The sequence below is a fragment of the Saimiri boliviensis genome, chromosome 20 (genome assembly GCF_048565385.1).
Source record: "Saimiri boliviensis isolate mSaiBol1 chromosome 20, mSaiBol1.pri, whole genome shotgun sequence".
Classification (NCBI taxonomy): Eukaryota; Metazoa; Chordata; class Mammalia; order Primates; family Cebidae; genus Saimiri; species Saimiri boliviensis.
Genome location: NC_133468.1, coordinates 22,626,297 through 22,654,278, shown reverse-complemented (window position 1 = coordinate 22,654,278; position 27,982 = coordinate 22,626,297). Strand labels below are relative to the sequence as shown.

The 27,982-nt window shown below is 46.2% G+C and overlaps 1 protein-coding gene across 4 annotated transcripts in view; it reads left to right on the top strand.

Moving 5' to 3' along the window:
- Window positions 1-27,982, top strand: part of ADRA1B (adrenoceptor alpha 1B) — a 107,615-nt gene that overhangs the window by 39,459 nt on the left and 40,174 nt on the right. Inside the window, exons 2-4 of one of the 4 annotated variants that reach the window (XM_074390600.1) lie at window positions 11,491-11,644; window positions 15,984-16,038; window positions 16,568-17,709. In XM_074390600.1, coding sequence (XP_074246701.1) covers window positions 16,761-17,709 — 949 coding nt within the window. In that variant the 5' untranslated portion in view covers window positions 11,491-11,644; window positions 15,984-16,038; window positions 16,568-16,760. Of the gene's footprint in view, window positions 1-11,490; window positions 11,645-15,983; window positions 17,710-27,982 lie in introns of all 4 variants that reach the window. The other 3 variants (XM_074390599.1, XM_039460719.2, XM_074390598.1) reach the window with 3 other exon arrangements.

Genomic DNA, 27,982 nt, shown 5'->3' with positions numbered 1-27,982 from the left:
CATGTTTGCTGCAGCAGTATTCTCAATGGTCCAGAAGCAACCTAAATGTCAGATGAGTGAGTAGAGAAAATTTGATATATACACTCAGCCTTAAAACCCAAGGAAATTCTGATGCATGCTACAACATGGATGAAACTTGAGGACATTATGCTGAGTTAAATAAGTCAGTCACAAAAAGGCAAATGCAATATGATTTCACCAACATGATGTAAGTAGTTGAATTCATAGAAACAGAGAGTAGAATGGGGCTGGGGGAGGGGAAACGGGGAGTTGTTCCATGAGTCTGCAGTTTCAGTCACGTAAGCTGAACAAGTTCTAGAGATCTGCTGCTCAGCAACGTGAATAGAGTTAACAACGCTGTAATGAATACTTAAAAACTGTTAAAGGGGTAAATAGATGTTATGTGCTTTTTAAATGAAAAAAAAAATAGGAATATTTGACATGAGGTGAAGTTGAATGTATTCAAAGACAAACGCCTGACATGCTAACTCCTGGGGCCTTCCCTCTTCAAGGCCCCACCCTGGGTGATACTCCCTGTTGCCACATCTTAGTCAACAGCTCGGGTGATGGTAGAGTCAGGGTTTTTCCCAAGTTTGTGTCTCCCACACGATTCAACACAATGCCTGGCACAAAGCCCTCACTCAACCGATGTCCATGGAACAAATGAAAGAGTGGATGTAATGGGTCCTCAGTTTCCCCACCTATAAAATGTGGAAAACACCTGCCTTTTAAGCAGTGTGTGCAGTGGAGAAATTCCTCTCCATCCCTTTGCTGGTGGGAGGTGAGAATGTGGGGGTTTTCCTTCCTCCTATGCCTCCAGCGTCTGTCTATTCCCTTCCTGATGAGTCATACAGGAATCAGACACTGTCACTCTTGGACAGAACACATCGGGTACTTGCTTGGGAGCAGCAGGCCCATGAATCTGTGCTGCATCCCTCGCAGTTATCTAGGGAACTCTGGATACAGCCAGGAAGGGGGACTCTGCAGACAGAGAGGGCTCTGCCCAGTGTCCCCACCTCTCCCTTGACAGCCCGACAGGACCTTCCCATTCTCTAGTTTGGAACCAGCGACCTGTCCCCTTTAAAGGATCCAGGTACTCCCCAACCAAGAGGCCTGGAAAAGCATCAAGGTCCCCACCCCAAATGTTCCAAAAGGCAGAAGCAATCAGTTAGCAAACAACTGCACCAGGAATCAGGGCAGCTGGGACCTGGCCCTGTGTCTTAGTCCTTCTCTGAACACAGGCAATGATAAGCAAATCCTTCCTTCCACTCTCTGTGCGTGTGAAGACTGAATGAAGCAATATATTCAACTGCTTAGCATAGCCCTGATATCTAGCAAACAATTAATAAAGACAGCTCTAAATTTAACTACTATTTTTATTAGTAATGTGGTGGTATATTATCCTCACTATGATCCCTCAAGTGTTACCCCTTTTTACAGATGAGGAAACTGGCCTCAGAGGTTAAGTAACTTGTTCAAAGTCCTTTGGCTAAGAATTGGATCCACTGGTAATGGCCAACTAGCTGCTTTAAAGGGTAGAAATTATTCTGGCAATTCCCATGGGAGTGTGTGGGAAGGACAGTCACATTCACTCAGCTCCAGTCACACCCAGACAAGCTCTCTCACTGTGGCTGCATAGCAACCACAACAGCTCCAGACCTGGCTCCAAACCTCATATCCCCTCATCTTCAAATCCCACATCTTAAGAGCACCTGGGCACTCCTTGGTTCTGACTGGGTCAGGGGTCTACCCCTAGAGCTGGAGGGGAGGGTCTACCTGGGCCTGACTGGTGGAAGACTCAGGACACAGTTCGGTTACAAAGGGAGGCTAAACGTAGGCTGGGGTCCAAACAACAGGCACCCGACCTGTACACTCACGTGTGTGTGTGTGCACACTTGCATATGTGTAAATTCTAGAAAGCATTTGCCAAAATGTTAACAATGATGTTCTCCCTTGATGGTGAAATGAGGGTGACTTTCCTTTCGTTTTCTGTGGTGTTTCCATAGTTTTGCAATGAGCACGATTTACCTTGATAATTTTTTTTAACCGCTTTCATTTGTTTAGTACTTAAATACTGAAAATAACATATAGTTATTTTTAAGACTATGGGGCTGGACATTAGAGGTCTCAGTTCTGGTTCTGACTCTGCGGGACCATGGTCAAATAACTTGTCTGGCCTCAGTTTCCCCACCTGGGAAATGAGGAAAGGGCTACACAACTTCTTCAGTCCCTTCCAGCTCTGATTCTGAATGCCTCTCTCCTATGTAGGCACAGCAAATGAAAAAGCGTGGATAAGCTAGGTTCTAGGAGACCTGCTTTAATACAAGGAAAGTAGTTGTTCCCAAATAGAAATTAATCCTGAATACAAATAGGGACACCTGTGGAGCTGAAAAGGTTTCGTGACAAATTGCGAGCGCTTTCCAGAACCTTAAAGGAAGACCCCTCCTCAGTGGAGACCAGCTGACCTGCTCCAGCCCAGAAAAATCTCTCCCTCCCTTAGACGGAAGAAGGATTAACATTATTGAGTGAGCCTACCATGTGTCAGGCCCATTCCAAAGCGCATTACAAACGCAGTCTAATTTAAACTCATAGCACTTGTGATCATCAGTTCAAGTAACAAGATACTGAAATCTCATGAAGTGTTGTTTGACTGCCACACCATTATCGAATGTGAGTCTATGACTCTCTTTCCATAAAGAGCCTTGCAAGAAAGAAATACTTTTAATTTATTCTTGTATAAACCTCAGACCCTAACATGGTGCTCAATAAATATTTGCTAATCACTAGAATCTTCTCCTATCATCAGTGTTTGGTGGGCTCCATAGAGTCAAGGATTTGACCAGCTCATTGAAGCATACCGCTCTAGTTAAAAAAGTGACTACCTTAGTTAAAACAGAAAGGGGAGGAGGAGGAGCAAACAGATCAGGCCATTATCCAGTGTTAGCAGGAATCTATCTCTTTGAAGAGTTCCTAACACTCACCAGGCCTGGAGGAAATAGGACATTGGACTGGTAGACTTTGAGAACAAAAGGTTAGAAAATGTCAGATTTGGGGGTTGCTGAAAGCAACAGGAGAGCATTGGGATCTTGGGGAGGGGTTATAGTTGAAAGGAAGGGAGAGTTGCAGAGAGGAGAATGGATTTCTAACACAAAATTCACTACAGAAATAGAAAAATTGTGATAGGCACATAGATGATCAGACAAAGCTGAGATTTCAGGAATGCAATGGGCATTTGGAATCAAAAAGGCTGGGCCAAAAACAAGAATGACAACTTTAAAATGTCTAAAAAGAAAATGCCATTGAAAGACAAAAGTTTCATAAATATTGCTTTATTTTGACTTTCAGTTAAGGTTGAGACCAACCTGCCCTTTTCATTCATTCATTCACTCACTCATCTAATAAATATTTACTGAGCACTTACTAACCATTAGACACTGCACTAGGCCCTTGAAGGAATGAAAAGAAACATTGCCCTGCTCTCATTGAGCCTGAAGCCTGGGGAGGGAGACAGAGTGCGATCAAAGAGTCATATGCAGAAGTGTGTAACCACAAACAGAGAGAGTGCTATAAAGGAGAGAGAGGTGATTTTCAGAGAGTGGAGAACAAAGGAACCTTGCCTAGATTAAGTGGGGAGGGGCAAGACAATCTTCCCTGAGGAAGTGATCCTGAACTCAAATGTGATGAATGGAGAAACACTAGGCAAGAATAAACTACAGCAAGTGAAGGTCAATGCCATTTTTTTTTTTTTTTAGTTGGTGTTTTGCTCTGTCCCCCAGATTGGAGTGCAGTGGTATGATCTTGGCTCACTGCAAACCTCCGCCTCCTGGGTTCCAGCAACTCTCCTGTCAGACTCCTGAGTAGCTGGGATTACAGGTGAATGCCACCACACCTGGCTAATTTTTGTATTTTTAGTAGAGATAGGGTTTCACCATGTTGGCCAGGCTGGACTTGAATGCCTGACCTTAGGTGATCTGTCCGCCTCAGCCACCCAAAGTGCTGTGATTACAGGAGTGAGCCACCATACCAGCCACAATGTCATATTTAAAATCCAGTGGAGGCAAGACTCGCCAGACTGGCAATCAGAAAGCCTAGATTTAAGACCTGCATCCTACAAGAACCCTCTCTGTGAGACATCCAACCAAGTAATGTGTACTTTCTGGACCTCCATTGGATCATCTGTAAAAATAGGGATGTGGAACAACCCCATTCAAAAGTGGGCAAAGGATATGAACAGACACTTTTCAAGAGACACACATGAGGTCAACAAACATGAAAAAGTGCTCATCATCACTGGTCATTAGAGAAATGCAAATCAAAACCACATTGAGATACCATCTCATGCCAGTTAGAATAGAGATCATTATAAAATCTGGAGACAACAGATGCTGGAGAGGATGTGGAGAAATAGGAACACTTTTACACTGTTGGTGGGAGGGTAAATTAGTTCAACCATTGGGGAAGACAGTGTGGTGATTCCTCAAGGACCTAGAAATAGAAATTCCATTTGACCCAGCAATCCCATTACTGGGTATATACCCCAAGCCAAGAACAATAAATTGTTCTACTATAAAGACACATGCACACATATGTTCATTGCAGCCCTGTTTACAATAGCAAAGACCTGGAACCAACCCAGACGCCCATTGATGATAGACTGGACAAAGAACATGTGGCACATATACATCATGGAATACTATACAACCATAAAAAATGATGAGTTCATGTCCTTTGTAGGGACTTGGATGAATCTGGAAACCATCATTCTCAGCAAACTGACACAAGAACAGAAAACCAAACACCACATGTTCTCACTCATAGGTGGGTATTGAACAACGAGAACACATGGACTCAGGGAGGGGAGCATGACACAGTGGGGACAGTTGGAGGGTGCTATAGGAGGGACAGCAGGGGATGGGAAGGGTGTGGAGGGATAACATGGGGAGAAATGCAGGATATAGTATGCACCTATGCAACAACCCTGCGTGACCTGCACATGTACCCCAGAACCTCAAGTAAAATTTTAAAAAATTAAAAAATAGGGATGTTTGAACTAAAATGATGTTTCTCAAAACGCAGTCTTCTGCAATCAAATCATTGGGTTACTTACAAAAACATAAACTCCTGAACCCCATTTCAAACCTCCTGAATCAGAATATCTAGGGCTGAGGCCCAGGAATCTGCATCTTAAGGCTTACACTAGGTGATTTTTGTTCCCTGTAAAGTCTGAGCATAGCTGGCTAGGCAGACAAACCTTTGCCTCCTCAAGGGCTCTACATACCTTCCTCTCTAAATTCCAGTCTCTTGACAGAGCAAGACCAAGAAGGGGTAAAGTGGGCGGTTCCCTAGACTGAGCAAAGAAATAAAGCTTTCGATTGACAACAAAGGGCCAGACTTTCACACCTGGAGATGATCCAGTTGATTTAGGGACAAGTTCCCCAGCCTGACGTGAGAGCTCCAGACTGAACACTTTTTTTCTTTTCCCCTTAGTCCCTGGGATTTAATTGAAAATACAAATTCATTGGCAATTATTCCTTGCCCTTTGCTCCTTCTCTTCATCCCCTTCTCACGGGCCTGGTCCTCTGTGTAAGTATCTCGGAGCAGATGGAGGTTCACATGAGTCCTCCTGCCTCCCCCGCCCTTCCAGGGTACGAATGGCCAGCCTCTGATAAGACGGTTTATAGTCTGTGAGCCTCTTTGGTCTGATACACGAGGAAAATTCCTGTTGACACTAACTGTACCAGTGGCCATGAATTATAGTCCAGGGACCTGCCACTCTGCCTGCTGAACTGAGCTGGGTTTCTCTCCTGCTGCACAGCGAGCTCACTGGCCAACTGCCCGCCACACCCCATTCCCCAAGCTCACCAACACCCACACCAGCTTGATCTCCAACCTCACTGTGGATACAAATATTTCGAACAAGCCCCAGCTCTATGGATATGGCAATTTCAGAAGTTGCATCTCAAAGGCCAGACGTATTATTTCTGCCTACCTGATAAGATTCTTGTATTAGAATGAGATAATTCGTGTAAAGCATATAACAGATGCCTAGTACACAAGAAGTTCTCAACAAATGTTAGCTGTTGTTATTTGTATTGTTGTTCTTTTCCCAGCCACTGTTGGTTCAGGGCAATTTATGTCAGAAAAAAAAGCATCGGTGACATCATTTGGCCAGTAAAGGGCTGTAAGGATAGCTGAGAGATTAACAGAGAAAATCTGTACCTAAATACTCCAGATACGGAGAAATCTTTTGTGTGCTTTTAAGATTATACAAAAATATCTACAATAACTAACATTTATTGAGCGCTTCCTGGGTGCCAGGCACAGTTCCATTTAATCTTCACAACAACTCCATGTGGTAAATACCATTAAAATCCCCATTTTACAGATAAACAGACGGAAGCTTAAATAAATAAAGTAACTTGCCCAAGGTCACAAAGCCAGGAAGTGGCAGGAGCTAGAATTGGATCTGTCTGGATGAAACCAGTTTGGTATCTAATAAGCTACTTCCTTAGGGCTAACTGGCATTTCTCATGCTGTCTTTGTCTTTGGAGTCTATATCTGTGTGTTTTCTCTGTCTCTCTGTCTCTCTCTCTCTCTCTGTCTCTCTGTCTCTGTCTCTCTCTTTCTCTCTCTTGTCTCTCTCTCTCTCTCTCTGTCTCTCTGTCCCTCTCTCTCTGTCTCTCTGACTCTCTCTGTCTCTGTCTCTCTCTCTGTCTCTCTGTCTCTGTGTGTCTTTCTCTCTGTGTCTCTCTGTCTCTCTCTGTCTCTCTCTCTCTCTGTCTCTCTCTCTGTCTCTCTCTCTGTCCCTATCTCTCTGTCTCTGTCTGTCTCTCTGTGTCCCTCTCTCTCTGTCTCTCTGTCTCTGTCTCTCTCTGTTTCTCCCTCTCTGTCTCTCTCTGTCTCTCTCTGTCTGTCTCTCTCTCTGTTTCTCTCTCTCTGTCTCTCTCTGTCTCTCTCTCTCTCTCTCTCTCTCTCTGTCTCTCTGTCTCCCTCTCCCAGTTGACAACAGTTGGTTGCTATCATGAGAACGATAACTTTTGCTATCCCTAAACACAACTATTAAATCAGGTCTCCCTTCTAACTGGCATTTCTCATGGAAGAGTTTAGCCAGCATCCTAATATAAACTCACTTAAGCTTCCCCAGGAGGGGTTAGGAGGAGAGATTCGATCCTCAGATACCACCAGGGAGAAGGACACATACTTGAGTTGTGCAGTAGCACGCAGCCCAGCACAACTTCTGCCTCCCTGGATCCACGTCCCTGGTCTGCTGAGGCTTGCACAGAAGTCCCTGTAGTTTTGTTTAGCAGCAAGTCCAGCCTGTAGGCAAATTTGGGGTACCCGGCAAGTAAAAACTATTAATATTCTAGTCAAACTGCCTGCACTCTAATCCCATCTCTGAATAGTCTTGGACAAGTTAATCAATGTCTCTTATCTTCAGTTTCTCACCTGTAAACCGGAGCTAACAACATCAACCAGGCTGGCCAAGTGTGGTGTCTCACACTTGTAATCTCAGCCCTTTGGGAAGCCGAGGCAAACCGACCACTAGGTAATGAGATTGAGACAATCCTTGCCAACATGGTGAAACCCCATCCCTACTAAAATACAAAAAGTTAGCCAGGCACGGTGGTGTGCGCCTATAATCCCAGCTACTTGGGAGGCTGAAGCAGAAGAATTGCTTGAACCCAGGAGGAGGAGGTCACAGTGAGCTGAGGTTGCACCATTGCACTCCATTCTGGGCAACAGAGCAAGACTCCATCTCAAATATATATATATATATATATTTATTTATTTATTTGTATATATAAATAATATATTATTATTATTTATATATAAATATATATACAAATATATATTTATATATATATATATATTTATATCTCAACCACGCTATGGTTTGGATATGATTTATTTGGCCCCATCAAGTCTCATGTTGAAATTCAATCCCCCAGTGTTGAAAGTGGGGTAGGTGGGGGAGCTCAGATTGTGAGGGAGGATCCCTTATGAATGGCTTGGTGCCATTCTTGCGTAAGCTGGTTGTTCAAAAGAGCCTGGCACATCCTCCACTTCCCTGCTCTTTCCCCACGGTGTGATGCCAGCTCCCCTTCCCCTTCCACCATGGAGTGGAAGTAGTCTGAGTCCCTCACCAGAAGCAGATGCCTAAACCATGCTTCTTGTACAGCCCCCATAAACCTTTCTTCTTTATAGATTGTCCAGCCTCAGATACTTCTTTAGAGCAGTGCAAACGAATTAAGACACACCACAGAAGTGTTGTTCAGAGAATTAAATGAGATGATGCATATGGTTTCACTTGGCACAATGCTTCATGTCTAACTGCACTCAGTAAGTCATAGTTAACTCAAATGGGGCCAAAGAAAGCAGGCAATGCTTACCTCTAAGTGGGTAGCACTCCAAAGGGCAGCAGAAATATTCGGGGCCCTCCCAGGCACTTGCAAGTCACACCACATAGCTAATTGCCATTCTACCAGGCTGCCCCTGTCTAAAGTTCCACACATCTTCCCCATTCTCCGAGCACTCTCTCGAGAAGTGCCTTAAGGAGTCAAATAACCAAAATACTGCCTCTTTCTGCTCTCATCTTTTCAGGACTTCCAAGGCAACCTTCCAGATCTTTTGGTTTGCTGTCCAGTAAATAGCAGAGACATGCTGGGTATTTCCCATCCTAGCATTCCTCAATGCACGATGAAGATGGGCAAATGAAACTGCCTCTTTCTCACCCTGGTCCCCCCTTTTCTATGCTCCTCGTTCCCAAGTGATGCCACATGCTATTTCCCAAGCAAGCCCACACTCACTCCAGGACCCTACACTGCCACCTCTACCCGGGAGTGGAGATGAGAAGGCAGAAACCGCCTTCTGACCTCACTGCCTTGCCCTGCTCCCCTGGGGCCTGGGCTGTCCTCTCCAAAGCTGGGCTCCAACATTTTGTCCAGATGTAATTTTTAGATGCCCCCGAGGAAAAGGTTCCCACCGCTTCCTTTAGACCTTGCTGAACTTGGTAGCTACAAGTGAAGATCCCCCAAAACGGCTGGATGTTTTGATTCAGAGAGTACAACAAAAGGAAGGAGAGAAAGGCTGGAGAAATTTGAGATTTGTGTCGTGTATTTATTTCCTTATTTAACTCACATCCCCGTCCAATGTCAGACACAGTCCTCCACGCATCCTCCGTTGCCCATTCCTGTTATTCATCTTAGACTGTAAACTCCGGGAGGACAAGGAAGGCCAGCATCAATTCACGACGTTCAGTTCAAGTTCTGTTCCATGATAAATGGTAAAACGCTGAATTGGTTCTGTTGCCCAAAAGTGAAAGAGTTTACACCTAGGTAAAGAGAGGTACAATAGAGATGCTCTGCAAACAAAAATAAGAAGTAACAAAGTGGAAATCGATTTATCAAGGGACCCTGCCACGGACTTGGCACTGAGGATGCCCCTAGAAGGAATTCAGGACAAGTATAGGGTAAAGAACGTATCCACAGCTGTATTCACAGTTTGCAGCAAATTCTCAATCAGGTCTAGAACCCAAAAACTTTAAGAACCACCAGCCGGGTGCGGTGGATCACGCATGTAATCCCAGAACTTTGGGAGGCTGAGGCGGGTGGATCACGAGGTCAAGAGATCGAGACCATCCTGGTCAACATGGTGAAACCCCGTCTCTACTCAAAATACAAAAAGTTAGCTGGGCATGGTGGCATGTGCCTGTAATCCCAGCTACTCAGGAGGCTGAGGCGGGAGAATTGCCTGAACCCAGGAGGCGGAGGTTGCAGTGAGCCGAGATCGTGCCATTGCACTCCAGCCTGGGTAACAAGAGCGAAACTCCGTCTCAAAAAAAAAAAAAAAGAAAAAAAAAAAGAACCACCAGTAAGGGATAGCCCTCTCCCTTAAGAAATCTGGAGTGGGGAAGATACAACTTATGTATATACATACACACATATACATGTGTGCATACATATACACACATATATATATTCTACATGCATACAAATACATATAAATTATAGAGAACATTAATATAATAATAGTAGAGGTCTTGTGTTGAGTATTTTTAAGAATCAGCTCCCAGCCTAGGCAAAACAGATTATATATAGTTCATTTAATTTTCACAACTACCTAGCATGTACATTATCTCAAGAAATAGAAAGAATTATCCTCCAGGCACAGATGAAAATAGAAAGGCTAAAAGAGTTTATGTAACTTGCCCAAGGTCACACATCTGGTCAACTAAAGCCGTGGTTCAAACTCAGAGCCTGTGGAGCCTGTGCCATGCTGCAGAAACAGGTGACAGTGGTGACAAAAACAAGTTGTGGATATGAAGTCAAATCTTCTGGCTAGAGACCCTGGCTCTACCTCAGACAAATTTCTTCCTCTTTCTGGGCCTCTGTTCTCACATGCAAATTAAGAGCATTAGACGACATGAAGGGTTAACAAACTTTTTTTGCAAAGGTCCAGGGAGTAACTATTTTGGGCTTTACAGGACGGATGGTCTCTGGTGCAGCTAACTCAACTCTGCCATTATAACCTGAAAGCAGCCATAGACAACATGCAAACAAATTGGCATAGCTGTGTTCCGGTAAAACTTTACCTGCAAAATAGACACAAGGCTGAATTTGATCCACGGATTGTAGTTTGCAGACTCTGAATTAGACGATCTCTGAGTTTTCTAGTTCTGACACTTCTGTAGTCTCTTATCCTGACTTGGGGCAGTGCAGCCCAGAGGGGCAAAGTCCTGAAATGTCAGCTGCAAGGAACTATTGCCATAGATCTTTTTGGCTGTTGTTTTTTTCGTTTTTATGTTTTCAACCTTTGATGACTTTAGGACATACAGTTGGAAAATAGATCCTGGCAGTAGCAATACCAAGGAAACTTGGGAGGACTTTTGCCCCAGTAAAAGCTCTGTCAGCTCCTTGCCCTCGGTCTGTGATGTGGACAATGACATCTATCTGGAGAAGGTCATGCGGCAAACAGCTGCACACTCACCTTCGAACCAGATTGCAACTTAAAGATCTTGTCCAGAGAAATTCTGCAGGCACCACAGACTTTTGGCCAAAGTAATGGTTGGCAAACCCATGGCCAGCAAGTTTCAGCCAGAGTCATTCAAGAAAGCAGCACACGCTCCCCTCTGCCCTCAATTCTGTAGCAGCATGGGTGGGTTTTGACAACCTGTTTACACTGTCCCACCAGACTAACGTAAAGGCATAAACCAGAATGGATCTGCTCTCTAGTTCCAGAGACAGCAGGCCTTTCGGATTCTCCTGCTGGCACCCTGAGCCTTCACACCCTAGCCCCTGCCTCAGAGCTCTCAGGCTCTCCCCAACATGTGATGTGCGTTCAGCCCCTGGGTGGCTTGACAATTAATCTTCACCAGCCTGCTGCAAAGGGCTACCACTGAGTTCTCTCTGCCTTACCAGGGCATGCTGTATGACTGGAAGTCCTGGGTTGGGGGAATGCATGCTCACCGGAGTGACAACTTGTAATTACCAGAGAGAAAAAGCAGTCCTTCCCAGAGGGAGCTGACATTCCTCACTCTTGGGAGTCTCTGACCTGCTGCCTTTGGAGGTGGAAGAGAAGGCTTTGCTGTAGTTACTGTCCGCCACCCAGAAGAAAGAATGCAACTCATCCCCCCACCGGAATACAGGTGGGGCAAAAATTCTCCTTTGAGTCCCCACAGACCCTAGTGCACCTCCAAAAGCAGATGCCTCACTCCTCCGATTCCTTTTTTGTGTTTAGCCTCATTTACGGGGTGTTTTGTGTTTCACCTGTGCCACTTGCTAGCCCTGTGGCCTTGGGCAAGTCATCTAACCACTCTGTGACTCAGATTCCTCATCTGTCAAATGTCAACGATAATAGTGCCTACCTCATAACGTGATCATTAGGATTAAATGAGATAACGTCCATAAGGCACTTTGGGCCCAATGCCTGGCACCGAGTAAGCGCTAACTCCTAGTTACTCTGTGTAAGCACTTTACACGCATTTTCACATGTCATCCTCACCATAGCCCTGCAGAGGTAGGAACTATTCCGATCTTCATTTCACAAGTGAGGAAACTGGGCCCAGAGTGGTTAAGCGACTTCCTGAAGAACACACAACTAATAAATTAGTAGAACTGAGACATAAACCCAGGTGTGTCTGATCCAGCATTCAAGCTCTTCATCACTTCACTCTCCCACCCAAGATCACATTGGTAAACATTAGAATCCAAGTTAGCTCTCAACTCCCTCAGCAAATCAAGTGCTGGCCTGGGAGGCACGGAACACTAACCTGAGGTGCTCTTCTGCAGAAGCTTTTCTCCCAGACAGCTCTTCCTTGCCCTCCCCTCCCTGACCTCTGCCTTACTCAGGACCTCGGTCACATTCTGTTTTCTTCTGTTATTTCCTTCAGGCCAACATTGAGACTTTTGCTGCCTTTTTTTTTTTTTCTTTTTCTTTTTTTTTTTTTTTTTTTTTTTTTTTTTTTCATCTCAGTCTGGTACAGAGAGAAGGATGCAAGCTTTGGAACCAGACAACAATGCTTTGAATACCAATGCTACTTACTCACTGAATGGACTTAGCCATGTCACAGAACCTCTCTGAACCTCAGTTTCCTCGTTTGTAAAATGGAGAGAATTCCTCCCTTGCATTGTTGTGAGTAGCTGACTAAATGTACATAGATTGCCTAACGCAGTGCCTGGCACATAGTAGGTACTCTCTGAAAGGGGCTTTAGCATTATCATCATCTCCCACAGTACCTAGCCCAGTGTCAGGTTATTGTTTGCTTGGTTTAATTCATCTTTGAATCTCCCATGCTACTTAGCATGATGCTTACACAGAGTAGATGCTCCTCTATATGCCTGGTCGAATTGAAAGCTAGAGAGAGCACCATGAAAAACTGCAAGATCACAGGTGAGAGTTCTCCTCCCATAGATGTCTTAAGCAGATCCTTGAATCTCCCACAGCTTCAGTTTCCCTACAGGTCAAATTCAGTGGCAGCTTCCCCTGGAGGGTTCACAGAAATGGGAGTTCTGCAACATCAGAGGTTTCTAATGCAATAAGATGGATAATGAAAAGATTCTTCTTCCACAAGAGTCGAGTGAGTCAGAGCTTTGTGCTTGGCTTTGCCCCAGGGAGTACCGAGAAAATGAAATATCGTCTATATTCTCATGACACCTAAACAAATGGTCAAGTCTATGGGTCAAAAATCAGCCAGAGGGGTTAAGAGGCGTCTCCAGCAAAGGGAAGGGAGGAGCAGCAAGGAAAGCACCATTAGCAGAGGTTGCTGAGTGGGGTCCTGCTACGTGGCTGCTATTAAGGCTAATACCTGTCTCCCTTACAATGAGATGTTTGTTTTGCCTTCACAAAAGACACTGGTAAATGACAACATGTCTGAAATCTGCAAGGATTTTGAACTTGTCGATCTGCTCAATAACTTATTCCGTATCCTGACACCTGAATCAAGACATAAGTTCTCATTTAGGTAACAGACTATTTTCTTTCACAGTGAGGATAAACCATCTCTGAATCTCAGATTTGCCCCATTTTTTTTTCCTCCTGGCCTTTTGCCACCACAGAAAAATGTCTGATAGGCTGAGTTTTCACATTGCAGCTGTGATTATGTAGACACAGCCTTGGTAAATTCAATGGTGTGTTGCTGGCTGTTCAATAGCTGGTGAAATTAATGCCCAGGGAAGTGGGAAATGGGCCACTACAATCAAAATGTGGATTTGGAACTTGCTCTTCATTCTATCCCGCCCTTCCTCTCCCCTACACCCTGTCTTTGTGCTAGTTCCAGCTACGTGCCAGGTTACCAGTATTCTCTTCCTCCTCCCTCTCCCCTGGTAAGTAAACCAGCTCAAGAGAAGCCCCATTATCCTAGACTTGAAGATACATTGGGAATGGTGGGAACTGAGTTCACGGTTCCTCACTCCCACCCCTACTCTGGAAGATGCTTGAGAGAAAGGACAGCAGGTGCCTTCAGGGGCCACTTTATTCAGCAAGAGAAGCTGACCACCTGGAGCTAGAGGATGCCAAAAGATCATCTAAGCCAGCTCCTATCTGCAGACAGACTAGTACAGGAGCCATCCAGGACCAACAACAGCCTCTCCTTTTTATAAAGACCCCTGGCAGAGGGCTGCCAAGTTGTTCCAGTCTCACACCCCACTGTGTAGGTCATGCGTGGCTACAGCAGCAGAAGGAGCACCATCCTGTAGGCCAGGGAAACAGAGTTTGCTAACTGGCTCTGCACCTGACCAGCTTGCCAAGTCTGTTTCCCTAGTTTACCACCTCCAACACAGGAAGAGTAAACAGGGTTCTGAGAGCTTCTGAAGATCTAAATCACTACGAACTTGTGAATCTCTTGTCTTCAAATCTTCAAATACAGCTTAGGGCAATTTGATTATAATAGAAAAAAAAATCTATTTTCAGGGTTGTCTCTAGCACAGATGTCTTAGCCAGAGGGAAACCCCCTGAAAGTGTATATTTTGCACATTTGTGGAAACTGTGCATTTTGCTGGGAGAAAATGTAAACTTCCTATAGGTGTGTGACAACCACCTGCCCCTCTTCCCAAAAAATAAAAAGAGGTTAAGAACTTACCTCTAGGTTGAGAAGCTTAGGTGTAAGTCACCCTGAGTGACTTCCACCTTCCCCACCCCTGAATATTAAATTGTAATGAGGACCAAGAGCAGGAGGCGAGAAGCCCAAGATGCAAGTGTGTGAACTGGAGTAGAAGAAGGTATCAGGCTTTACTTCTCAGTCTCCAGCTGCCACTGCCCATTGCTTTGCCGCATATCTGCTAGCCTATGGCCTCAGGAATCAACTGACTCTCTCTGAACCACTGTTTCTCATCTGTCAATGAAGAATGGTTATGCTTGTCTCAAAGAACTGTGAAGAGTAAAAGAAAATGAGTAAATGCCTGGCTATCAGTAAGCACTCAATTCATGGGAGTCCCTGCCCAGCACTAGGGGCTCAGTCTCCAAAATTTACTACTCGAAATTTCAAAAGACAACTCTATCTACAACACTGGTTCTATCCCCTACCTTGCCCCAGGGAGATACAGTAGCTGAGTACCCAACTTTGAGAGAGACCCCATAGTTGAGTTCCGTTCCCAGCAGCTCTCTTCCCTGGCTTTGTGGACTTGGGACAACAGCTAAACTTTCCTGTAATTTGGTGTCCCATCCATGAAATAGAAATGATGAAGAGTATATTCTTTCTTGCAGAAGAGTCATGAGAAACTCCAAAAAGAATTTAGCACACAGTCTAGGACATAATAAATGTTGGATAAATGTGAACATAAAGTTATTTGGCTTTCTTTCTTTTCTTTCTTTCTTTCTTTTTCTTTCTTTCTTTCTTTGCCCATACTGTCTCTCCTAAGTATCATTAACCCACCTTTGAGAGTGTATCCCTGTGACAGAATGTCCCACATGGATGTCAAATGGAAAGGAAAAACTCAACAAATAACGAAGATCCTCTAGGTCCCTTCCCCAGGTCTCTGATCTCCCTCACCCCCCATTCCCCGATAGCCAGCTGGCTTCCTCCCCCATTCCCTTCAGGTTTCCTCAAATACCACTTCAGTGACATCCCAAGCACCCACTTAACATTTCAAATCCACCCCACACACACCTCACTGCATTTCCCTCTCCTTGTTTTATTTTCAGCCTAAATCTGTCATCACATTACACACCTCATCATTTGCTTATTTCATTTACTGTTTGTCTTCTGTCAGGAGAATGTACGCTCCTAGAGGGCAGGAGTCCGTCTATTTTGTTCCGTTGCTATGTCCACAGCGCCTAGTGCCAAGGCAGAGAGTGGAGGTTCAGTAGCCGTTGGCTGAATAAATGAGTGAATGCCTGAATGAATGAAACGATAGAGAGAAGCCGGATTTTACCGGGGCCAAACAGTTTGCACGGGGCGGGGGAGCGAGACGAAGGATGGGGGCTGGCCTCAGATCCGACTCGAGTCCCTCCCACCTGCCTAACCCTAGAATTCTCTCTGCCTCTTGCAGATGCCGAACAAGTTGCAGATCCCGTTAAATCTGGGTCCTGCGCCCCCTATTAGAGGTAAGCAGCCCCCAACCCACCTTTGACACGGGAGAGTGACTAGCGGGGAAAACAACCCCAGCGGGCCGCCTCGGGGAGGGTGACCGGCGAGCTCCACGCCCAGGTCCCGCCCTCCCGGCCCCCCCAGCCCCCCCGGCCCCCGCAGAGGGCGCGCCCTGGGAGCGGCGGGGGGCGCGGTCGGCCTCCCGGCTGGCCCGAGCGCTGGCGTCGGGGCTGCGGGCGCCTTGGCTGGACCCGCATTGCCCCCTAGTGCCGCGCGGAGTCAGGGCGCCGGGCTCCCCCGCCTGATGTCACCGCCGTGCAGTCAGCCCAGAGGCGGCTCATTGAAAGCAGACCCTCGGCGCTGGCTGGGCGGAGGACGCGCCGCGGTCCGCAGACCCGCGCCAGCCGGGCACCCCCGGGCGCCCCCGGCCCCGCCACCCGCTCCTCCTCGCCGCTCCCCCGCGAGCCCGGCCCGGCGCGCCTGACGTGGACCATTAAACTTGGAGCTGCCGCCTCGTCCCCTCTCTCCTCCTCCTCCCTCTGACAGGCGAGCGAGCGGATCGGTGCAGGCAGGAGACGTGCTGCCGGGCTGGGCTGCCCGGGGGAGATGACTCCTCGCCGGGAGGGCGCCTCTGGGAAGAAGACCACGGGGGAAGCAAAGTTTCAGGGCAGCTGAGGAGCCTTCGCCGCAGCGCTTCCGAGCCCAATCATCCCCCTGGCTATGGAGGGCGGACTCTAAGATGAATCCCGATCTGGACACCGGCCACAACACATCAGCACCTGCCCACTGGGGAGAGTTGAAAAATGCCAACTTCACTGGCCCCAACCAGACCTCGAGCAACTCCACACTGCCCCAGCTGGACATCACCAGGGCCATCTCTGTGGGCCTGGTGCTGGGCGCCTTCATCCTCTTTGCCATCGTGGGCAACATCCTAGTCATCTTGTCTGTGGCCTGCAACCGGCACCTGCGGACGCCCACCAACTACTTCATCGTCAACCTGGCCATGGCCGACCTGCTGCTGAGCTTCACCGTCCTGCCCTTCTCGGCGGCCCTGGAGGTGCTGGGCTACTGGGTGCTGGGGCGGATCTTCTGTGACATTTGGGCAGCCGTGGATGTCCTGTGCTGCACAGCGTCCATTCTGAGCCTGTGCGCCATCTCCATCGATCGCTACATCGGGGTGCGCTACTCTCTGCAGTACCCCACGCTGGTCACCCGGAGGAAGGCCATCTTGGCGCTGCTCAGTGTCTGGGTCCTGTCCACCGTCATCTCCATCGGGCCTCTCCTTGGGTGGAAGGAGCCGGCGCCCAACGATGACAAGGAGTGCGGGGTCACCGAAGAACCCTTCTACGCCCTCTTCTCCTCCCTGGGCTCCTTCTACATCCCTCTGGCGGTCATTCTGGTCATGTACTGCCGTGTCTACATCGTGGCCAAGAGAACCACCAAGAACCTGGAGGCGGGAGTCATGAAGGAGATGTCCAACTCCAAGGAGCTGACCCTGAGGATCCACTCCAAGAACTTTCACGAGGACACCCTCAGCAGTACCAAGGCCAAGGGCCACAACCCCAGGAGTTCCATAGCTGTCAAACTTTTTAAGTTCTCCAGGGAAAAGAAAGCAGCCAAGACGCTGGGCATTGTGGTCGGTATGTTCATCTTGTGCTGGCTACCCTTCTTCATCGCTCTGCCACTTGGTAAGTTGGGGACTAGCAGGAGGGGAACTGGGCATTTTTGGACCTTGGGTTTACTGATGAGCTTACTCTAAAGTTATTTGCGAGTTTTGTTTCTTATGCAGTCTGTGCATGTTTAGAGACTGAATAATATTGTTTGTTCTGCAAAGGCTTTGCAGATTGGGGAGCTGGCTAAAAACCAACTCAGGTGTTAGTGGAACACGCTAAGGTACTAGCCTCTAGAAATAGAACCACAGAAGGAAAATCTGGTATGGGGAATGACTCACTCAACAGCCTCAGTTTAATAATTTAAAAGGACACTGGGCTTGAATATCACAGCGGCGTTATTTCAGTAGTAATGATGTGTCGGCTAAGGCAGCGTCACTAATGCAGCATACAAAATAGTTTGTAGTTACTGCAGACGCGGCATTGGGAAGCAGGGAGGCAGCTCACACACAGAAATCCAGCATTCATTCAGCATTTCCAGGGCTAGTGCAGAGGCCACGCTTCTCAAGAGCGTTGCAGAGGCTGCATTCTTCCCCTCCCCTCTTCACTGACAGCTATCACCCAGATGTACTACATCCATTATCCATTAAGAAGAGCATTTTACAGCCACACAGCCCCAACCAGCCTTTAAGTTATTGGAAGTTTAAGGTAGAAAGAGAAGATGACTAGAGGGTCACACATTTTTAGTTTTCACCCAAAAATATTTCTAACTCTGGTGATTTATGGAATGCCCAGAATTAAATTACAGCTGTCCCTCACCTAAGCTGACAGACACCAAATAGTGAGATGGAATTCAGTGTGCCCTTCCTCTCTTATGAAAACATGTTTGTCGTCTTTTTCTTTGGTGGTCCTACTAACTGAATTGTTCAAAAGGCTACCTAATTCTTTCTAAGGAAGAAGCCAAGGTCTGGTTAGCAGGTAAACCTAAAGGGAGGCATCTGGCACATGCTGTCCACATGGCCTGGGAAACCCTTGTCCTTCCTCTGAGGCACTGATCTGCTTTGATTTTTTCTCCTATCCCTGGGAGACACTACAGAAAATGAATGGAGGGAGGTGATCATGACACAGTCAGTGCCATGATATCAGGAGAGGTAACAGCTGCTACATGCCACGGACCACATATGCCTGCAATCACACTGGGGTCTCAGGTTAGACCCAAATGTAACCAAATCCCTCAAGCAGCTATAAATTCTGAAGACACACTGCTTTCAAGGGAAAAAGGCAAATGGAAAGGAAGCTTCCATTTAAAAAGAAAGTTTCCATTTAGAAAGAAAGAAAAAAAGAAAAAGATTTTCAAAAGCCGTCTAAGCTATTCTCCATGTCGTCTTTTCCAAGGCAGGCTTGCAGACTGATGTCTTTCAGAAATATTTTCAGTGGTTAGTGTTGAGTGGAAAAGGGTTGAAAAAGTTCTGCTCCCCAGGCTTGATCACATACCATTGCAGGGAAGCTTGCTTTTCTTTCCCAAGGTCTCAGGGTCCTTTTGCAGGCTTGTTGGGATTTCAGTGAATGACAGTTCATACTGCATTGGGCCACTACAAAGATCATGGTTGTACATGCAGCTGATAGAGGTGACTTGGCCTCTTATTAGCCTTATGACCTTGGGCAAATGACCACTCCTGTATGAGCCTTAGTTTCTTCATCTACAAAATGGAGCTAATTCATATTTGCTCCACGGAGTTTGTACTAATGTATAGGAAGGACTTAGCACAGTATCTGTTATATAGCAGATGCTCAATGAAAGTTAGCTATGAGCAGTACAAACCAAACCCCAGTCTCCCAGTGGGTATAACTGTGTCTTTTCTTCTTCTCTACTCATTTGCCAATCCCACACCTGTTACTAAATTCTCAGAAGAGAACTGGGTCTTTGTCCTTTCTTCCTTCTGCCCCTGCCCTCCAACCTGCAGAGGCTATGACCAGAGCATGCTCAGGAAGAAGGCCCCAGCGGGATGCAGGAATGGTTCAAAGGTGCAGGATTTGGCTTTAGGGGCAGGGGAAGTAGCTCCAAACAGGTAAAGAGGCTTCCAGCATACTGAAATGGGAAGAACGCGGCTCTGGTGATCAGGAGCAACAGAGTTTCCATTTGAGTCTTGCCATCAATTAGCACTGCGACCCTAGGATTGTTGCTTTGCCTCTCTGGGCTTCAGGTCTCACATCTCGAGAACAAGGGAGTTGAATTAGATGAAGGGATCTCAAACTTTGGTAAGTATCAGAATCACCCGTGAAACATGATAAACAATGGTAGCTGCCTGGGCCGAACCCCCACAGAATGGGATTTAGTAAGTTAGAAAGATCCCAGGAATCTGCAGGTGTCATTAGCCCACCAGGTGATTCTAAAGAGGGTATCCACAGACCAGGCTTTGAAAATCACTGGCCAGAAAATCTCTCAGTTCCCTTCAGGCTCCAGCGAGGGTGTAAAATGCTGCAAATCTCAGACCTTTCCCAGCCATGCGGTAGTGTGAGATGATGTGGCTTTTCTCTGGGTCTTGCTCTTTAAGTCATCAAACCACCCTCAGTTTCTTCTCACTCACATTACTCCCACCATCTCTCTCCTTTCTGTCTGTGCCTTTCTGAGACCTTATCCCCCTAGCATCTCAGGTCCTGAGCTTCTACACAACAGAAAGTGAGAGGTTTTTGCCACCCTGATGCTATCTTGTTTCTCTTCTCCTTGCAATGAAAACTTTCTATCATGTGACAATCACCCAGAAATCTTCCAACGATTTGTTCCTGAGCAGACCCCATCAACATCCTTCTTCCCTGAAAACCCAATGGATAAGATGAGGAATATGGACTCCAGGACTTAGGTTTGGGATGGGCTTCAAAAAGTACTCAAGAGCTTCAGACAAAGAAGGTACTTAATTACTGTTTTCTTAATGATTCAGGAAGAGTGTTCCAGCAAAATAGAGATGTGGGTTTCTACTTCCTCTGAGTTGAAATAACACCCAAGCAAAAGTAGCATGATATAGAACAATAACTTCTTTGGAATCTGAAGAAGGTTCCAAATTCTAAATTTTCCATAAAAACCTTTTCACTCATAAGGGGAGGAAGCACATGTGGGGGAAGACTGTGTTTGTCAAAGGGAGACGTGCAGGTTGGAGCAACTTCCAATTGGTGATAGACTTTCAGGTGCCAGGATGGCACGAGATTTCAGTAGCTGTGTTTGTCTTCTCCGTGGGAGAGTAGGGTTGGGATCTCTCCTGGGAAGGAGGGAAAACAGCTGTGCCCCCTACAGGATCCTGTTCAGGGGCCCCATTTGTTTTCCTTCATCTTTTATTTGTATTTCTGGGAGCGGGGTTGGGCTGCCTGCAGAGCGGGGCCTCTTGTCTCCTCCTGTGCTCTCCCCACCTGGACGCCCTCCCCCACGTCCTCCCCACCCATTCCCTGTGGCCTCAGACCAAGTTGGACCAGGGACCAGTGCTCACTTACTCAGGAGCAAGGATGGACTCCACCAAACAAGGACCTCTTTATTTGGTGCTAGAATCAGGCCAGGAAGGGACAGGAAATAATTGGAATAGAATATAGCAGTATTTCTACTCCATAAGCCATTTGCAAGATGTCAGAGAATCTTCAGATGCCCAGCATTAGAACAAAGACTAACTTCCAGCCCACCTGGGGAAGACCTGGTCAGGGTCTCAAGAAGTGGCTGAGCTATTGAGAATGTACGTTGTGGCAGTGGGGGAAATAGGGGGATGCAGGGCCGGTAGCAGGAAGGGCTCGGCAGCCAACCAGTGGCTGGGCTTAGTGAGTTGTTTAGAAAACACTGGAACCTTGCCTTGCTCCAAATCTCGCTTCTGTCTTTTAAAATGCTGGAAGGCACCAGGAAGCCATTATTGAACTAACTGCTTTCCCCTCCAAATAAACGAAGATCAATTGGGCTCTCTATAGTACTGGAACAAAATAGGAATTCCTCTTTCCATTGATTTGATCCTCCAGCCCTTCATTCAAATGGGGGCTGACGGATTTCCACCTTCCACAAGCACAAGGGTCTCAGAGACGTCTCAAGACAGAGCCACCCCCACAAATATACATTAATCTTCCAGCTCTGAGATTTCAAAACACAGGGATTTGAGTTGCCCACAGGAAATCAATTGGTTTGAGTACTTGGCAAGGGGGAAGTTTTTACACATGGGATTCCTTCCTAGAATAGAGAAATCCCACTGAAGTAAAACACATTTGACCATGTATTAAATCACTAAGAAAGACTTCCTAAAGCATCTACAACATGCCAGGCACTGTAGCAGATACTGAGTTATCAAACCTGGCCCCTGCCTTAAGGAGGCTTACAGCCTAGTGAGACTGTCATTATTATTAGATACATACTATGGGTACCAGACATTGTGCTAGGCCTCCTGTAGACATTAATTAATCCTCCAGCCACCCCAACAGGCAAAAGTAACTGCTCCCTCTTCATGAATGAATATACTGAAGCTCAGAGAGGTTTGACTTCTTGTCCAAGGTCACACAGCAAGTAAGCAATGGAGCCAAAAGATGAATCCAGGTCTATCAGAACATGCCCATACCTGTTCCACCACACCAAGGAAATGTTGGGCCTTTGCACCGTCTGGTAGCAACCTGTTTTCATAGCAAATGTTCTCCAGGATACCCAGAACCACCCTGTCAAGAACTAGTAACGATGCTTCTGTTGCAAAAGCTGCCTTTGTTCCACTGCCTGCTCACTCCTGAGAAAATAACCAACCCATGACATGTCAGGGCAGGTCACCCATGTTCTAGCTCAGGGCTAGATGTTCTCCTGTACTGTGTATGACAAGGGTCTCTCAGGATTGGGCATCTTGTGTCACCCCAGCTAGAAAGAAAAAGGAAACTTGCTCTTCTAGGGATGTGAGTTCACATCTTTAATCATTCATCCATTCACTGAATGTATCTATTAAGTGGCCACTATGTCCAGGCATTATACTGAAGATATAATGGTGAGCAAAAGTGTTACATTTCATAGAATTTGGCTCTAGTAGGGAGCACAGATATATTGAAACACAAACAAGCATGAACAGAAATTGCAACAAGTGACTTGAAGAAAAGGAGTGAGATGCCGATGGAATTCTAAAACAGAGGTTAGTACATCACAGGTCCCTGAGGCAGTGACATTTGGATAGAACCCTGAACAGTGTGGAGGAGCTAATTCAGGGAAGGGGGCTGATAGAGGAAGAAAGCTGTGGGCAGGCAGAGGGGAACGCTTGAAAGTCCTGAGGCAAGTAAGATGAGAGAACTAGCAGGGCCCAGAGAATAGAAGAGAGGCAGGTGCATGTCAAGGCCAGAGGCGTGGGCAGGGGCTGGGCCATGCAGGGGCTTTTAGGTCACATTAAGGACTTCAGATTTTTATCTTAAGTGCATTGGCCGCTACAGCAAGGTTTGAAGCAGATGAAAGATACTGTCCGAATTGTCTTTTAAAAGTGACTCCAGCCACTGTGTGGAGCATACACTTCAGACAGGTAGGAGGCTTTGCAGTGGCTGTGAGAGATGATGATGACCTCAACCAGGCTGGGGCAGTGGAGGTGGAGAAGCAGATAGTTCCAAGGACCTGGGGATGGGTTGGTGACGGCATGGTAGAGTCCGTGAGAGAGGACATATGTTCAGAATGACTCTGGGGTTTCTAAGTAGATGGAGGTACCATTTATTGAGAAGAGGAACAGAGTGGGAGGGAGGGGGAGGGTGAACGCAGCAAACAGGATTGCTCCCAAGATTTCCCTCTAAGCACACCCTGCTAGGAACAGTCCACCAGACACTCTCATCAGCTGAGCAGACAGAATGTCCAACCCAAAAGCCAGGGACTGTGAGCAACAGCAAACCTAGCTGCTCATCAGAAACATCTGGAGGAGGGGGCTGTTTCTGAAAGCAGAGATCCTTGGGCCCCGTTGTAGACCTCTTGTAACAGATTCTGTCTTCGTCCTGCCAAGAATCTTAATTTTAACAAGTTTCCCTGGTGACTCTTACACAGCCAGCATAGCACAAGTCCTTTCCGTGCCTAGAAACCCCTGGAGAGCTTTGCAGAGCAAGCATCGTCATCCTTGTCTTTACGCTAGTGAGGGAACCAGAGTTCAGAGAGGTTCAGTAACTTGCCCAAGATCACACAGTTAGTAAATGGTAGTCTATCAAACATCACATTTGGCGCTAGTAAACATTTATTTTATTATTCCTCTTATTAGTACACTCCTTCTCCAACATTTATCTGAGATCTGGCACCCAGAGTTTTTACCGGCTATGGCAAATCAGAAAAAAGGTTAGGAAAATCCTGTGTCCTTTTAAAAACTGAATGAATTTTATACAAATGATTGTCTTTTTCTTCTAAAGACTGTGCCTTTTCTATTTGGGGACACTGAAATAGCACTTCTTTGATGGAACAATGGTAATAAGTAGTGATGATTGTGTGTGTGTGTGTGTGTGTGTGTATGTGTGTGTGTGTGTGTGCGTGATATCCTACTTGGCAAAATAAAATGTTAGTACCCTATGTCAGTCCCTTTCAGAAATTTGCTTTCAAACTTTAAAATGAGTCTCCTAAAATCTTGGAATCACAGAAGATGCCATGGAGGCTAGACACAACAAATATATGTAATGAAAAAGGGAGGGAAGGAGGAAAGAAGTGAGGGCAAGAAAGAAGGCAGGAGGGCTGGGTGAATGGGTTAGCCTCAGCTCTGCTGTCAGATTCGATGGTCTGGGGCAGAGGGGCAGGGAGGGGAAGAATGATGTGTGAAGAGCTATGCCTGTCAGGTCCGACAGGATAACAGAGCCAGCGGTGGAGGCACCCACCCCTGCTGGAGCAAAACAGCCCACAGAAATGCCAGCAGGTGCACGTGTGGCTGCAGTGCCACCTCGGATGGGCCCATTAAGATATGTTATGCAGGAAATGCCTTTACCTGAGTGTGTGTGTGACTAGTAAAAATAACTGATGTCCAGTGGGCAGAACAGGGAAATCGCTTTCTACCATATCTGCTGGATGTCTCTGCAGTCACTGTGCTTCCTAGCCACATTTGATCATAGTAATGCTAATAGCTACCATTTGTTAGTCTCATCCAGTGCTAGGCTTACTGTGCTCTCCATGCTGGGTGGGGGTCCTTTCTCTGCATTCACTCATTTATACCTGTCCCAGGATTATGAAGTAGGCACTGGTATTGTCCCCATTTTACAGATGAGGAAACAGAAGCTCAGAGAGATTGAGTGATTTGCCTCAGGTTACCCAGCCGGCTGATCACTGACAGAACATGGATTCGAATGCAGGCAGTCAGATGGGTTTGTCTCTGGAGCTCTCCTGGAGGTGGGGCTCTAAGCCTGATTTAAGCAAGTGCAGGAAGAAACTGGGAAAGCCAGAGTTTATTCTGAGAAGGAGGAAAGAAAAAGCATGTGGCTGCCTGTCATTCAGCAACCAAGAGGCACCGTATCCTGGTGAGACTGTAAAGAAGATAAAAATAATTGGGTCTTTCCTCTAGCAAGATAAGTCCAAATTTCTCTTTTAATATTGATGCTTTAGAAGACTTTTTTCAGCTTCACAATTTATTATTGGGAATTGTCACATACATTTTTAAGACTTTTATCAAATTTGGAGAAACACATAAAATTTAGAGGACTTTTTTACAGTTTAGTTTCTGGCTGCATAGTTTTCAGACCTGGATTCACCACCATCCACCCACCTACATGTTGGGCCAGCACCATGGGGACACTCTTCCATCGTGAATCAGCCTCTGGTCCTACTTCTTGATGCCACAAGGTCAGGTGAGTTGGCATCATGGGCAAGACAGTATTTCTAGAAGCTGCTTTTTCACTTTGCAGTTACAGTGGCTAGTGGTGGCCTAGCTATACAAAAAGAAAAGACTGTAAACTACATATGTATATTCAACAGAACACAAAATCTATCTTAACTCCACTCTTGGCTGGTTCCCCATAATACCCATGGCTCCTACATTACCACCTATAAGGGGAAATAGGAATAATATTTAAATAAGGGGAATAACTAATTGCAGTAACAAACCGTACTTCTGAAAACTTTGTGTGGCCATGGGGGTGAGGGGCCTTGCTAAGGCCCCTGCTCAGGCCTTGTAGGGTCCCATGAAGAGAGAAGCCCTAAGGCTACCCTGCTTAGGGCTCTCTCCAGCAACCTGTCAACTGTTCTTTCTCCTCTACCTACTGTGGATGTCTTTAAGCAGTGATCAAATTCTGCCTAACATGGGTGATCACACAAGCTGAATGAATGAATGAATGAGTAGAACAGAGCCCAGCAGAAGAATTAAGAGTGCACCCGGCCGGGCACGGTGGCTCAAGCCTGTAATCCCAGCACTTTGGGAGGCCAAGGCGGGTGGATCACGAGGTCGAGAGATCGAGACCATCCTGGTCAACATGGTGAAACCCCGTCTCTACTAAAAATACAAAAAAAAAAAAAAAAAAAATGCTGGGCATGGTGGCGCATGCCTGTAATCCCAGCTACTTAGGAGGCTGAGGCAGGAGAATTGCCTGAGCCCAGGAGGCAGAGGTTGCAGTGAGCCGAGATCGCGCCATTGCACTCCAACCTGGGTAACAAGAACGAAACTCCGTCTCAAAAAAAAAAAAGAGTGTACTCAATTGAAGTAGAATTATTGGCCACTTCCCAAATACACTTTGCATTTTCCTTTTTCTGTGCATTTATTCCCTCTCTCACTGGTGTGTTTCTCATACTCTCTGAATATCCAATTCCTGCTCATCTGTCAACATGCGGTTCTGTTGACACCTTCCTCGTGAAGTCTTCCTGGATCCCACCCTTTTCCCTATTAGTAATCACTCCCTTTATCCCTGGTTTGTGGTGCTTGTCACATTTCTCTCTGGGGATAAAGACTGTTGTGCACAGCTTTTGCAGCACTGCCAGGCTGCAAACCTTTGCGAGGTCCAAGTTCAAACTGTCTTCTTGTCCTTCATGCCCAGGGATGTGTACATAGTAGACTCAATAAACATAGCAATGATCAATAGGATTCATACAGTGTGTGCCAGACTTCTTCTACCATTTGAACCTCTTATGGCCCATCAGATAGGTATTCATGCTTTGCCCATTTTATAAATAAGGAAATGGGGCCAGGCACAGTGGCTTAATCCTATAATCCCAGCACTTTGGAAGGCTGAGGTGGGCCAATCGTCTGAGGTCAGGAGTTCGAGGCCAGCCTGGCCTAGACGGTAAAACCCTGTCTTTACTAAAACTACAAAAAATAGTCAGGTCTGATAGCAGACACCTGTAATCCCAGCTACTCCAGAGGCTGAGGAAGGAGAATCACTTGAACCTGGGAGGCGGAGGTTGCAGTGAGCCAAGATTGCGCCACTGCACTCCAGCCTGGGCAACAGAGCAAGACTCTGTCTCAAAAAAAAAGAAAATTAAATTAAAATAATAAGTAAACAAATAAGGAAATGAGCTTAGAGGGATTAAGAGGCTTGTTTCATTCCTTGAAACTACCGTAAGCTCCTTACAAAGAGACTGTCATAGACTGGTCTTCTAAAACCAAGATGCCCATCTGGGCCTGGTCATGAAGCCAGTGAAGAAAGATTGGCTTGGTGAATACAAGTGCGGACACAGGTAGAGTCTTGAAAATGGAGGTCCTCTTCATTCTTTATTAAAAGGCTGCCACTCCACCTGCCGCTGGGGGAGATGATCCCATTGCCAATTGGTCCCATATTCCCTCACCCTACTAGCCCTGGTCACCTGCCTCTCAACTCTGAGAGGAATATAGTCAGAGGTGATCCCTGCAGAAGCAGGAAAAGAAGAAAGCATTCCAGTGATTTGATAGCAGAGCCAGATAGAGACCTCTAAAGGCCTAAGGTATTGAAAAGGGAAGCATAAAAGTATTCTTTAAAACATGTGCACACACAGACACGTATGCAAAAAGCCCTAAAATAAATGTAATGAAGGCCAACAATATTCCGATTCTTTCCTCAGAGGTAACTTTTATTTCTTTAATATCAGATTATTTCACCAAAAATACAGATGCCCCAGCTTTGCAAATGATCTGAAAACACACTGGGTCTTTCTGTTGGGTAATGTGTCACTGTTCTCTAATGGGGCAATCCTATGACCCGTCTCACTTAGATGGTCTCCTTTCATGCCTATTATCAAAACATAATTATAATTAGTATAATAACTCCTGCTTATTCTCAAAAGTGTCTCAATTTGAACACTAAAATGTCTCCCTATGTTAAAACCTGGAATAAGGGTGTTTATAGTGGCAACATCCAATAGTAACCCAGTTTTATGCCAGAGCCTGAGATGGGGAGGAAAGAGAAACTGGCACTAACAGCCTCAACAGTCCAGAGAAAGATTTGTGATGAGAGA